The 12,974-nt window shown below is 48.7% G+C and overlaps 1 protein-coding gene across 2 annotated transcripts in view; it reads left to right on the top strand.

Annotated features, from left to right (window-relative positions):
* Positions 1-6,313: 6,313 nt before the first annotated feature.
* GRK5 (G protein-coupled receptor kinase 5) overlaps positions 6,314-12,974 on the top strand; it is a 165,729-nt gene continuing 159,068 nt past the window's right edge. For both annotated transcript variants that reach the window (XR_014617331.1, XM_084264738.1), the window contains exon 1: positions 6,314-6,462. Coding sequence is in view for 1 of the 2 variants with exons in the window: in XM_084264738.1 (XP_084120864.1) it covers positions 6,411-6,462 (52 nt within the window). In the remaining variant the exon portion in view is untranslated. The remainder of the gene's footprint in view (positions 6,463-12,974) is intronic.

Here is a 12,974-nt window from a genome sequence, read left to right on the forward strand (position 1 = left end):
CAACATAGTAGCCTGACTGCTTCCTACATCCCCTAATTTCCTTGAATTCAAATAGTCATTGCTGTTGCTTTTGAAGTTGTTCCCTTCAGGTGTAACACCTTCTAACAAGCTCTGCACGTGCATTTTGAGCATGTGTGTGTGCATCGCTGTGCGCAAGTGAGGTGCGTGGTCACTGACCTGGCAGATTTGGATAAGGAACCTTATGTACCCCTTGCTTCTCATTAGCCCTTCATTAAGGATAACTTAAAGGTGTGTGAGAGAGAAGTTCAGTTTTGACTCTTGCCAGTGCACCAGGGCTGCTTGAAAGTGCCAGCTGGACAGGGACATGGGGAGGTCACTGGTTGAGCAAGGGGACCTGGCTGCCTGAGCTGCTCAGCTTATTTGCATGTCTGTTGCCTAAAAGTTAGGGGCATTCTTGCTTACAACCCCCCAAAAGCCTAAAAGTGGAAGTGAGCAAGCTATTTGTATGTTAGAAAGTGCCAGATATGGTGTGGGTGAGCCATGCTGTAGCCTGCTGCCCTGGAGATGGAAAGGAAAGGAGTGGTTGTTGAGAGATGTGTCCAGAGTAGAGGTTTGGGAGGTCTTTGTGCCACTGCTGAGCAGTGAGCCGCAGAGCTGAGCCCAGGGCATGTACAGAGCAGTGACTGGTAGTGAAGAGAAGCAAAGAAACACTGCCCATGACCTGGGCTGATTCCCTGAGTAGCAGTGCAGAGCAGCACATCTGCGTTCACCTCTGTGGGACTGGCACATCCCCTCGAAGGAGAGACATTGCCCAGCCGAGTCCCTCGTGGCTGGGCAGCAAACTGTGCACCAGGTGATGGCTGGGCCACAGCGGTTCCTTTCCTTCAGCTGTGGGAGCTGCATTGTGGCAGCAAGAAAAGGGCTATTGCTAGGATTTCCTGAGGATGGTTGTCTCACCAACAGATGATTATTCACAACTTCTAAGTCGATGTATTCTAAAACGATGTCCTTCCCCCCTCCCCGGAAAGTTGTATTTGTTTAAAACTCTTTGTTTAAACACTTGGCTTGCAGGTGGGGAAATATTGCTCATGCTTTGTTATGAAGGCAGCATAATTCAGCTTCTCAGACTTCTTGGCAGGAGCTTGAACTACTGCCATTTAACAGGGGGTTTATTGTCCATTTTGCTTTTTTACTGGGCAACCCTACAATCTGAAGATGGACCTTTTCACTGCCAAAGCATGGCTGGCAAAAGAATTGTTCCTTTTTCCTCAGCTCTGGCTCTTGCACAAGCTATAGCAGCTGCTACACTTGGTTCTTCTTGCCATCCAGAGTTCAAAGCAAATCTACCAAGCAGTACCATATGAACATCTTTCTCTGAATCTCGTTGGCTGTCTGCTTTGCTGTCTCCCAAAGGCCTTTGCCAGTCTCATACCTCATCCTGCAGTCAGGGAGTGCTGGTTCATACTGGTACAGTGCGAGCTCAGCAGTGCACAGACATGTCTGCATGTGAAGGATTGGAGTCTTTAAGCCTGGTTCAAAGTGAGACATCTGAAGTTGGTGAAAGACTCTCCAGGGATTTCAGCAGGTTTTAGGGGGAAGTTTGCATGGTTACAAGGTGCAGAGCAGTGGATAAGGCACTGGAATGGATAACAGAAGTAAATTTTACTTTTGGTTAGGATACTTACCTTCCTGTGCCTCTTTTCCCCTATCTGAGAATAATTAAATATGCCTTTCTGGTGAGAACCTTTGAGCTCTGTTGATAAAGAGTGGTAGATGATGCTCGTCTGTTGTTACCATTACTGTTTTGTCTTTGAAAAACCATCATTAACACAACGAAACACTCATGAAAAGGTAGCTGCTTCTCTCTGAGAAAGGGGTAAGCAAATCCCAAATCGGATCTCCTGCTGCTGTGGGTCACTGAACGGCACGTTCTGTGCAGAGTATGGGGATGCATATGTCTGCTTGTTTAAAAAATAAAATCTGCTCATCTTCTAGAAGGCAATTTAAATCCCTGTGCTTAAAGGCTGGGCAATCATTTGTTCCTTGAGGAAAAACTTGCTAAAAGCAAAAAAAAACAACAACCAACAAACCAAACAAACAAGAAAGGGGGTTGGAAATGGAAAGAAACAACGGAGGCGGAAACATTTTTATCTAAACCACAGCAAAAAAGTTTGGTGTAGACAAACGATGCATCACCCCGTGGCTGTGGGTAGGTGGCAGCCTCCGTCCTTCGGCGCAGGGGCTCTGGAAAAGGTTACAGCTGCCTGGAGGAGCTCTCTCCCAGGCCCCCCACCTGCTGCTCTCCAGCCTCGGCAGGAGGCGAAAGAACCCACCTGCTTGGAGCAACGACTTCCAGAAGCAATTCCTAACGCAGTCCAGCTTGGAGCTAATACCGAGCTGGCTCCACTGCATTAGTTGCGTGCTCTAACATGGATTTGGGTGATACCCACTGCTGGGCTATGTTTCTAATTGATAGGTATAGCCAAAAGCCTTTTTGACGTCTGGCTCACTTGGGGTCTTACCCTGGCACTTCAAGCAAGGCTGTACAGCGGCCAAATGGCTTTTCTCTGGTGGCAGGATAGAACTGGGTGTGTTGCTGCTGTGCTTCTGGCTGGAGCTGCGTGAGCCCACCCTGCCGATGAGTCATCCCTTCGAGCGGCTCAGAATATCACACTCTGCCGCGCTGCTTTCCTATTCTTATTACTCTGATGCATTTGGGCCTCGCACGGTGTTGGCGTTTCATTTACAAACCTCTCTGTTCCCATGCAGGGAAGATGGCTGCCAACCCTGCTGTAGCCTGACGTTCAGCACTCAAAAGAGGCTTCTTCCTGAGCCTTGCCCAAATGACTTCGGATGAAGGTGTTTTGTTTAAAAGTGGAAGAACTGAACGCATTAAGCACCTTAGAAAGCACATTTTTCAGAGTTTAACTGGGGTTTGGTAGGATATGTATTTTTTATTTCTTCAAAAATTGGCTGCTTCTGCATATCATTTCCCCCCTTTTCTCCCAGCAAGCGATGAATCAGGATCTTTTAGGCCAGACCTGTATTCCTTCCCTGCCACCCTGTCTCTGAGTCCATGCTTGAGTATTTCAGCACCAGATTTTACAGCAGTTAAAAGAGTAAGATAAGCAATGGAACAGACTGATGGGTTTCTTGTTTCTTTCTCACTCGCTCACAGAGAACCTGATTGCTCCATTAAATAAAGCATGGACATACCTTGAAATTGAAGGACTGTGTTGTCACAGGAGAAAATGGATTTAAATAAATCTACCTACCTCTGGCTAATATTTTTTTTCTGTTGTATTTGTGAACCAGGAGTTACAAGTGACATGAAAATAAAGATATGAAGAAGTCCCAAAGTAAGACTCCAAATGCTGCGGTGGGGTTTGCAGATGATGGACTTTAAGGCAAGCAGCTCTGCAAGGTGGCACTTGTTGCAGTGATCCATGGGGAGCCACATCCCTGAAAGGGGCCATCCATCTGAGCCCTGCGCTGAAGCAGACCCTTGTCATCTATATGTGGTATACTCAGGCTTAAAAACATACAGCAGAAAAGAGGCATGCAGTGAGGACCCATTGTCTTGGGTTTGTTTTTCAAAGTAGGGCACTGTGCTAGTGAACACATCTCCTATCATGTTAACTCTAGATTTATTGGAAACAAGTGTTACTTTGTTAAATACTGTAAGAATCATTAAGAAAATCCACCCCATTGTTCATTCTGATACCCACAAAGTCAGAATCACTGCTCTTCGTGTTGATGCACAACTAAAACGTGTTATTGCAGAATCTCAGCAGTCCAATGGCAGAGCTCAGCCTTCCACTGCTTGTGCTCGGCCACAGTAAGTTATGTGACTGCTCCTAGTCCACTTCAGTGCAAAGCCATCCAGCTTAGCTGAAATAACTGCTGGCAGCAGCCCAACACTGTTCGGTTGCCGCCCCTGTTTCTGAAGGGACTGTGTAACCGCTCCTCTGGTTGCCAGGAATGTGAAGTGCCTCAGAGCTGCGCCAGCCACAGACAGTGGGTAGGTCCATGGGGTTTACGAACACCATATAGATCTGCTGTGACTCTCTTGGTAAGTCTATTTACCTTTTCAAGAATTAAATAAACGTTCACAAAGTATACAGGACAACATCACACTCCTGTTCCACGGGGCAATAATGCCTGCCACTTGACTACACAGAGGTACATAAAGGTACTAGGTAAAAGAGAAGCAGTAGAGCTCTTGGGTTCACAGACTGACTACCAGGTGCTTTAGATCTTCAAAATCTGCCTCCTTCATTTGGGGACCTGTATGAAAGTTACACACCAGAGCACTCCGTAGAGTCTCCCATGAGGGTAAATCCCTCCCTGCTCAACAGCGTCATCCTGAGATGCGGCAAGCACAGGCTGAGCTGCTGCTGCAGCGAGTATGATTCACAAAATGAGGACTGACACACGTGTGTTCGTTTTTCCTTTGGAGAGAGGGGTTGCTTGTAGCTTTAAAAACAATATGTAACTGCGTCTTCTGACATCAGCCGTGTTGTGATGCTGGTGGTGTCCTAGTGATGGCCATTTGTGGGAGGCAGGGCAAGGAGGTGCGCTTACAACCTCAGCAGAATTTACTCTGTTTACAAGCGAGCGTCAGTCCTTGCACTGCTGAAGCGGTCAAACAACAAGCAGGGCAGGCACTCCCTAGGAACCTCATCGCTATGCTAAGGCTCTGGTTTCCAGGAAGCAATTTTTCCCTTAAGAATTATTTAATCAGAGAGAAAAAAAAAATCTTCCGGTACTTACAGACACAACTGCTGCTGTATAGAACTTGGCGTTACAAAGAAAGGAGCCACACCACGGCACAGCTTCTGGAGGTGAACATTTTCTGAAGCAGCAGGAGAGAGGATGTGGAAGGTGGTACATCGCACTGTCACCTGCTATGCACAGTAACTTTCAAAGTTCTGACTCTGGACACTTTGCTGGGTAAAAAAAGGCATTTATTAGAGCCGTTTTATCCTAACACCCAAGGTGTTCTTCATTAAATGCACGTCTCCTTTATTTCCTGTGTTCAGAGAATGTGTTCTAGGCAGTCTGCAAGTCCTGCTGTGGCACGTCTTTTCTGCCTGGCTGTAGAAGTAAATATGCTTGGTACAATAAACAAAGAAGAAAAAAGAAAAAGTAGCATCTATGTTCCACTTACAAGAAGATGCATGTTAATTTGATTTGCTTCGTGTGGATTTAATCAGTGCAAGTACAGATGGGGAAGAGTGTTAGTGAAAGTAATGGCTTAGCTTTATTCCTCCTTCTTCCCTTGACCCGCTAAATCGATCTACCCTGTTGCCAGGAAAATCAGAATCACGCTGACGTGAGCATCTGTCCTATGGAGACGGGAGAGAATTTATGTTGTAATGTAGCACTTAAAATTCACAAACTTCCCACAAGCGGCTGATGTCTCATACAACTGCTTATCAGGAATAAAAAAAGAAGGGTGGCAGAAGAGATGGAATTCCCTCGGGTGCGTCCTTCGGGGACATTTCAGTACTCCCAAGAAGGCAGGCGGGCCGTGCCCCGAGCCCCAGGGGAACGGTGCGCGTTGCATGGCGAAGGCTGTGAGCACCTGTGGGGCGGTGAGGAGCAGCAAGACCCACCGCGACACGGCCAGGGCAGGACAGAGGAGTCCTGGGTGCCCCCGGCAGGGGAACGGAGCCCTGAGTGCCCCGGGCAGGACCGGGCCGGAGAGCCCTGGGTGCTCCGGGGAGGGCAAGGCCGGGCCGGGAAGCTCTGCGGGCCCCGGCCCGGGCAGGGGAGGGCAGCGGAGCCCTGGGGGCCCGGGCCGGGCAGGGGCCGCCGCCGCGGGGTGGCGCCCGGCACTAGGGCTGCGCCGCGCCGCTGCCGTCGGAGCCGAGCCGAGCCGCGCCGCGGGGAGCCCCGCGCATCGCCCCGCGGCCTTCCCCCGCTCCTCCCCGCCACACCGAAACCACCCCGCAAGCTCCCGCCGCCCGGGGCGCTCCGGCCGGCCCATATCCGCGTCCCCCTCCCCCTTGAACGGGCGCTCGCCGCCCCTCCGCTGGGACACTGCGGGGCTGGCGCCAGGTGCGGAGGGGCCGCCCCAGGACTACACGTCCCGGCGTGCCCGGCCCCGCGGAGCCGGCGGCGGGGATGGCGCCTGCGCGGGGCTGCGGGGCCGCTCCGCGGTGCCACACCCCCGGGGGAGGGAGGCAGGAGCGTCGGAGCCCTCAAACCACCGTGGAGCCCGCGGGGCGGAGGATGGAGTAGCGGGGCGAGGCGCGGGAGCAGATAGCGCGGGGAGCGGCGCCTCCGCCCGGGGGAGCGCGGAGGAGAAGGGAGGAAGGCAGGGATCATGCACGGGGGGATAACGCGCTAGGGGCAGGAGGCGGGTGGTCGCCCGGAGACTCCGCACCTCGGGAGTGACGTCCTGCTGCAGTGCCGCTGCCTGCCTACGCTGCCCGAGCTCGTCAATGGAGCTGGAAAACATCGTTGCTAACACCGTCTTGCTGAAAGCCAGGGAAGGTGAGAGACCGGCGGCAGGAGAGGAGAACGGGGGGTGGGTGGCGGGGGGGGGAACGGACACACGACTGGAGCATCCTTGTCGCAGTCGCCCCTCCGCGAAGCGATGCCCGCGGGGTGCGGGCGGGCACCGGTGGGGTTACGCGCCGGTCCCACCGGCGGTGGCGGTGGCTTTGGGGTACCATGTGGCCGAGCCGGCGTTGGAAACGGCTTGTTTGAGAGAGAACCCCGGTTAAAAGGAAAATATTGCTTTTCCCCCTGTGTGCGGGGGTTTGGGAAAGGAAGTGAATGAGATTGCGGAGATTAGAATATTCACCCATCTCTTCCTTCCCCCTTCCCCCCTCACCCCCCCTCAAATCTGGTCCCACAGATTGTGCTATTTCAGCGTCTATTGTTAAAGGTCAGCTGCAGATGCATTCATTCAAAAGGGCTTAGCAAATCTGCAAATAGCTTTCCGCGCCGTGTGGTGAGATCGGCAGGATCGTATCACTTCAAACGTACAGTCATTGCCTTATTCGGCGTTATTAGGTGATATCATGTTGCTGCAAACATGCCCATTGTTGAGAGCGTGTTTGTCCCCAGCCCGCCCCAGTCCGGAGCCAGGCAGAGGGACCGGGGGCTCAGCCCCCCTCAGCCTGCGGGTGCCCTGGAGAGCCCCGGCGCCGCGGCTGGGAGCGGGGGCTCTCCGAGCCGGGGGCCGCCTCCCGCGGCAGCCGCCGCTGTGGACGGGCAGCTGGATGCTCCGGGAGATGCTGGTGCCGCCGGCACGGAGCGGTCGCGGCTCGGCAGGGTGCGCGCCTTAAAAATACGCTGAGATGCGGCGCGGGGCTCCCTTGAACACCTCCTCTCCCGACCCCGAGAACCCGCAAAGCCGAATCCCGGTATCCGCCTGCAGATCGGGGCTCGCCGGGCTCTTCTTCCTCTCTTCGGGAGGGGACGTAGTTTCCTCTCTCCGCTCAGGGCGGTGTGTGCCCGAAGGAGGATTTCCTCCCGCGGCGCCGGGCGCTGCCCGCGGCGGGGCCGGGGGGCGCGGCGGGGCCGGGGGCTTGGAGTTCGCCCCGGCTCCCCGCGGAGACCCCGTCCGTCCCGGAGCATCCCCCCTGGCTGGAGGATGAGCGCCGCGCACAAGCAACACGTCTCGCGGTTGCAGCATCGCTGCCAAGACGCGATGGTTTTCTGTTGGTTGCACCCCGCTTTTCTGCGTCTGTTTATTTACTTGCTCCCTGCTTAAAATAAGACTTTCCCCCGAGCTTTTAGTCAAACTTCTGTTCCCTGAAAACGCTTGCTGGACAGGGCGTTTTTAGGTGAGCTACAACCTGCACCCGTTTTTCCCCACTGCCCTCAGAAGTGGCAGGAGCCGATGGCCAGCCCGGCCGGGGACCGCTCGGGTGCACTTCAGCTTTGGCCACGCAGAAGCGATGGGAGTACGAGTAAAGCAATATTAGTTCTGTAAAAGAAATAATCCAAATGCTCCTCCCCTGGAGTGATCCTTTCGCTGGGAAAATAGTTCAAATTGTAAAATAATGTTTATATAACTCATGGGCTGTTGAACTTGTGAGGCTTAGCTGAAGAGTAAAGTCCCGAGATCCTCCCCAAAAAGCTCTAGAAATAATAAGGGCAAAGGTGTTATGCCATCAGTGGGTTAGTGAATTACAACTTTTTGACTTCTGAGGGAGATTTTTTATTTTCTCTTGTCATTTTGAATATTGTTTAGGATGCAGTTGTTCTTACCAGCAATACGGTGCTGGTTTAGATTTCTGCAGACCTTAGGAACACGTTACAGAACTGGTATTAATTACAGTTATTGTGTGTTGTTGTCAGAAAGCAAATGTTTTGCAAGGAAATCTAAAAGTGCTACTCAGTTTTACAGTCTTTTTCTACCGTTCTCAGCGAGATGGCAATGGTAATGCTGTTTTATTGTGTTGAAGTTGTACTGAAGAAGCTGTTAGCTATAACCCAAATGGCAGAACTTCATCAATATTTACTCCAAAACAAATTCTGCCTCTTCTTTTAACCATTTCTGAAGCTCCAGCAACTTTTTTTGAGGCCTGACACTTATTTATTTGCAAAGGGGTTTTTTTTTTGGAGGGAGTGTGAAAGTTTTGGAGATGAAGAACAAGGGGTGAGTTACGTATCTGACATCAGAGCCACAAGTATGATGTCTGTATTGAACATGTTCCCACACTTGTAGTTACCACTGCAAGCTGCTGGGAGTAAAGTGCTTTTAAAATTTGCAGGAGTAACGTAGGTGGATGTTGCTGCAGATGAAGATGACAGGCAGCATATGGAAGACCACGAGTGAAACCAAATTAATACATTAAGGATTATGGTATCTGAAAATAAGTTTGTTCCAGGTCTGGCAGACTCCATCAGTAGATTCAGCTGGGTGAACGTGTAGCCAAGGCCAAGTGCATGCATGTGTCTTTCCACTTGTTGAGTCAAAAGAGAAAGCTGTATTAACTCAGTTAGCTGGTGTTTGGTGCCTGCGATGTGGTGCTCAACCTCAGAAGCAGGAAAATGATGGGATTCCCTCTGCCAATGTTAGTGAAAAGCTGAAGCTTGTCGTGCTTGCAAAGGGAAGGCAAGCCCAGTCTCAGTAGCAACAGGGAAATTTCAGGCTAGCTTCGAAGGGAGGGTTAGGTAGACTTGCAACGTGAAGGCCAGCGGTGAGGACTTTTGTAAGGGACTCAGAAGTAGGGCCGAGTGACCACCACAAACATTTTTCTAGCAAATATTGGTTTAAATTTTGCAACTCGTTTGCTTTGGCCTCGCTAGTGGCTTTTTCTGTGGTCCCTTGTGCAAGTCCCTTTGTGACTTGAGTTGCACTAAAGCAGCTCCCGATGCAAAGTGAACTTTTTAGCTGGAACACCAGGAAGCACGTTTTGTAACTGTTATACAAATACTTGCACTCGAATCCTGGTGATTACAATGAGGAGCACACCCTGAATTAAACGATGCCATGTGAATACGTGAGTAATCTTATTAGAGGAACAAAAAGACTAAATGCAGTTCACATGCAAAAATGTATTGCATGGAATAATTTGGAGTGGGGAATACCTTTCAGGAAACCCTCATCTCTTTGCAGAATACGAAGGCTTTGACTCAAAATCACTCAGAAGTTGCTTGATATGCTCAGCAGCCTGCCAGTCTTGAACACGTAAAAATGGAGTTTTATTGCATTCAAAGGTTCATTTATAATTTATTAGGAATAAATTTCTGCTGCTTCTTCAATTATCACTTCTCATTTCTTGGATGCAAAATCCCATTTCGCAAATCGCTAGTCTGTTTTGGGGCTGAGAAGAAATTTCATCTGGTTTAATTATAGGAACCAAATAGGTGTTTGGGACCATTTAATGTTGCCTGAGGAAAAGAATCAGCGGAGAAGGGAAGACAAGAAGGATGAGAATCCTAAAAAGAAAAACAAAATAATAACAATTGCAATCATTTCAGGTTGAGTAAGAACCCCAGATTATGAGGTGGTGAAACATTTATCTGGACCTTTTCATTAGCAGTCTTGTTTCTGAGCCTTGGCAATCGTGCCTGAACCACAGAATCACCTAGCCATTAGTAATGGAGGTTCACCAGCCTGGGTGTGCTGCTAGCAGTGCAGTGTATGGATCCCAATTAATTCTCCTAATTTAAGGTTGTTTGACAGAGAACATCGTCAAAACCAAGGAGCCTGTGGAGGGGTTCAAGAGAGACCAAAGACTGAGTCTCCCAACACTTCAGAGGAACCTGAACAGCCCTAACCCAGCTCTAGAACGCATCAGTGGAGTCAAAAACCTACCCCTGCCTCTCAGGAGCAATAGGCTGGTAGAAGGCAAGTCTTTCAAAGAGGCTGACAGCTAAACACTGATGTCTGGAAGAACAAACAAGACAGTCAGATAAGCACAACCAGGATATGTCGATTACCTAAATGTTCTTCATCATGATCCATTCCTTCCAAGCCGTAAGATCAGTCTTCCCTCATGTCACCTGTGGGTGTGAGCTTTCTCTGGCAATCTAAAACACGCTTCAAAACCTAGATGCAACATGACTCTGAAACTGCAAAATCCATTGTAAGTTTTGTACAAGCAGACAATTCACACCCCTTTAAAGTTTTAGTGATAACTAAATTAGTCATCACAGTTATTAGCTTTAAAACAGCAGATTTGGAAGATAAACTATTGTTTTTCTCAGACCTGGAGTTTCTAAAGTGCAAAGATTACCATGTAAACCTGATAAAGAGGGGAGGGGAAAAACCCTTTGACCATTAAAACACAACACAAATGCATCTTTTTTCCCTTTTTAGGTAGACTAGAATTCCAAAATGAACTTATTTATGGCACCCAAGCAGAGCCTTTGATCAGCCTAGCCAAACAGGACAAACTTGTTTTATATCTTAGAATGTTTTGAAGAGTTCAGGCTGATGCCATATAACACGTGAGATGTGCCTGTTCATAAATTGCCATATTTTTTTAGCTTGCTTATGCAGGATGATCACAGGACAGATTTGTGCGTGTCCTTATTGGCAAAAGACTAGCAATAAATCCTAAACAAGAAGCATGATTGCTTTCCAAGAACTTGGCTGCAGAGCAATTGGAAAAAGGGCAGTAGAACAATGAAAAGCATATTTTGAAGGAAAAAAGGTGACTATAGCGACAGCCAAAACCTCATGGAGAATCTTATTATTGCAATTTAACTTGAGCAACTTCATTAACTGGTGCTTTGAATGCAGAATCTAAGGTCCTGTCCTCTTGGTATAAAAACAAAGTACTTTGTAAGGAAAATGTTTTCTCTATAAGCAGAGGAAGCTCGCATGCAGTGACTCAGTTTAGTTTGCTTTTTGGAGTTCAAGAAAAGCTCTTCACCACTGCAGTAACTTTAAAAAAGCTAATTCCAAGAATGGGCTTGATCGTTACTTCAGATGCAACAGGGTGCTTTTAACCAGTAGGGTTTTTATTAAATGAAGAGATTCCTTTTTCAACCCAGTAACCATTTCTTTCTGGGGGAAAAAAAAATAGTCTTGAAGAGTCCAGACTATTTCATTGTGTTCTAATCAAGGAAATCCAGAAAACAGGGGTCTCCAGGCCTTTGTGACAAGAAAGTGTATGTCTGAGTGATGTGAAGGTCTCCCTTTACAGAAGGGTCTTAATTCTGTGGCCATACCTGGCTTAGAGGAAGTGTGGGGTGTGTGCATTGAGCTGGCTTGAAATCCTTTTCTATGTGTGGGGTTGAGTTTTTCTGAAGGGAGAGGGATGGTGTTCATAGCAGGGCTGATGCAAAGGATGTCAGAGCTGCTGTAGCTTTGCCCTCAGTGGGCACTGTCTTCTTCTGGGGTTCTTGCAGGAATGGGCAGCAGGTCTTGGGATGTGATGGTGTTGGAGAAACGAATAGCTCTTCCACCCAAACTTTAGTAGGAGAGAGGACTGTACCCCTTAATGCTTGGTGTTGGTTGGAACTGTGATTCCATCACTTAAGAGCTATCTGGTTTATTTGGTTTGTAGGCACTTCAAAAAATATTTAGTACTGAGCTGTGATGGTCTCACAGGTTGTTAAGAAACAGAGGCTCGTAGCTAGTAAAGCTTCTAGAGCACGTTGGCATGGAGGTTTGAATGGAGCTACTTAAGGCTGCCCTATTAATCTCATGACATTGCTTTCTTCATGTGCAAAATCATAAATCTAGGAAGAGACTTGCTGTGTTTGTTATCAATATGCTGCTTTTTCTGAGACAGTTTAAACTTAGTGTTGCTGAAATTGTCCACTCAGAAAATAACTGTCAGTGCTTATGCAAGATGCTGGTGTGACCTTGTGACTGTAACCAGCTTTTTGTAGTAAGAATATTCTGAGATATCTTAGGCAAAAGTGGTTTTAGGGCTGCTCTGCTGAGAGTGTTACCAGGCCAGCAGCACTTGGACCAAACTAATGCACGTGTCTTTGTGATAAACAGCTCCAGAATGAAAGCCTCAACCAGTCTTGCCCTGAGATGGGTCCTACTGCATGTATCCATGCCTCTGTCACCTGTGAGCTGGTGGATGGGTGTGCACTGCCCCATTTTGAAGGCAACGAAGATGAAACAGCCAAGGAGGAATGCAGCAGCCCTGAGGTTGCTCTTTCCAGGCCCTGGGGGTATGTTATACCTGTTCAGTGGCTGATCTTGCTTCCTTTTTCCTTTTACCCATGGAGAGTGCAACAGGTTGCTACTGAAGAATAAACCAAAACCACCCCTGCATCATCTCAGCCTTACTGCTTGGAAGATGAGCTCCCTTTCCAGGTACTGCTCTGCTAGCTAACATCTGCCAGTGATCTCTCATCAGAAGATGAATCTCTGCATGCTGAGGACTTTGATGGTTGCAGTGCAGGGTCTGAAGACATTAATACAGATGTACTCTGATCCTCTTAATGGGTGTGGGCAGGGTCCTTCTACCTGTGTACAGACCGAAGTTGTATTTTCATTCCTTTGATGACCTTATGTGCTCAGACATGTAGCTGATTCTTCTCCTACATTATTTTTATGCCAGTGTTACTCTGTGGAT

This window comes from Gallinula chloropus (assembly GCF_964237585.1).
Source record: "Gallinula chloropus genome assembly, chromosome: 5".
In the NCBI taxonomy this organism is placed as follows: domain Eukaryota; kingdom Metazoa; phylum Chordata; class Aves; order Gruiformes; family Rallidae; genus Gallinula; species Gallinula chloropus.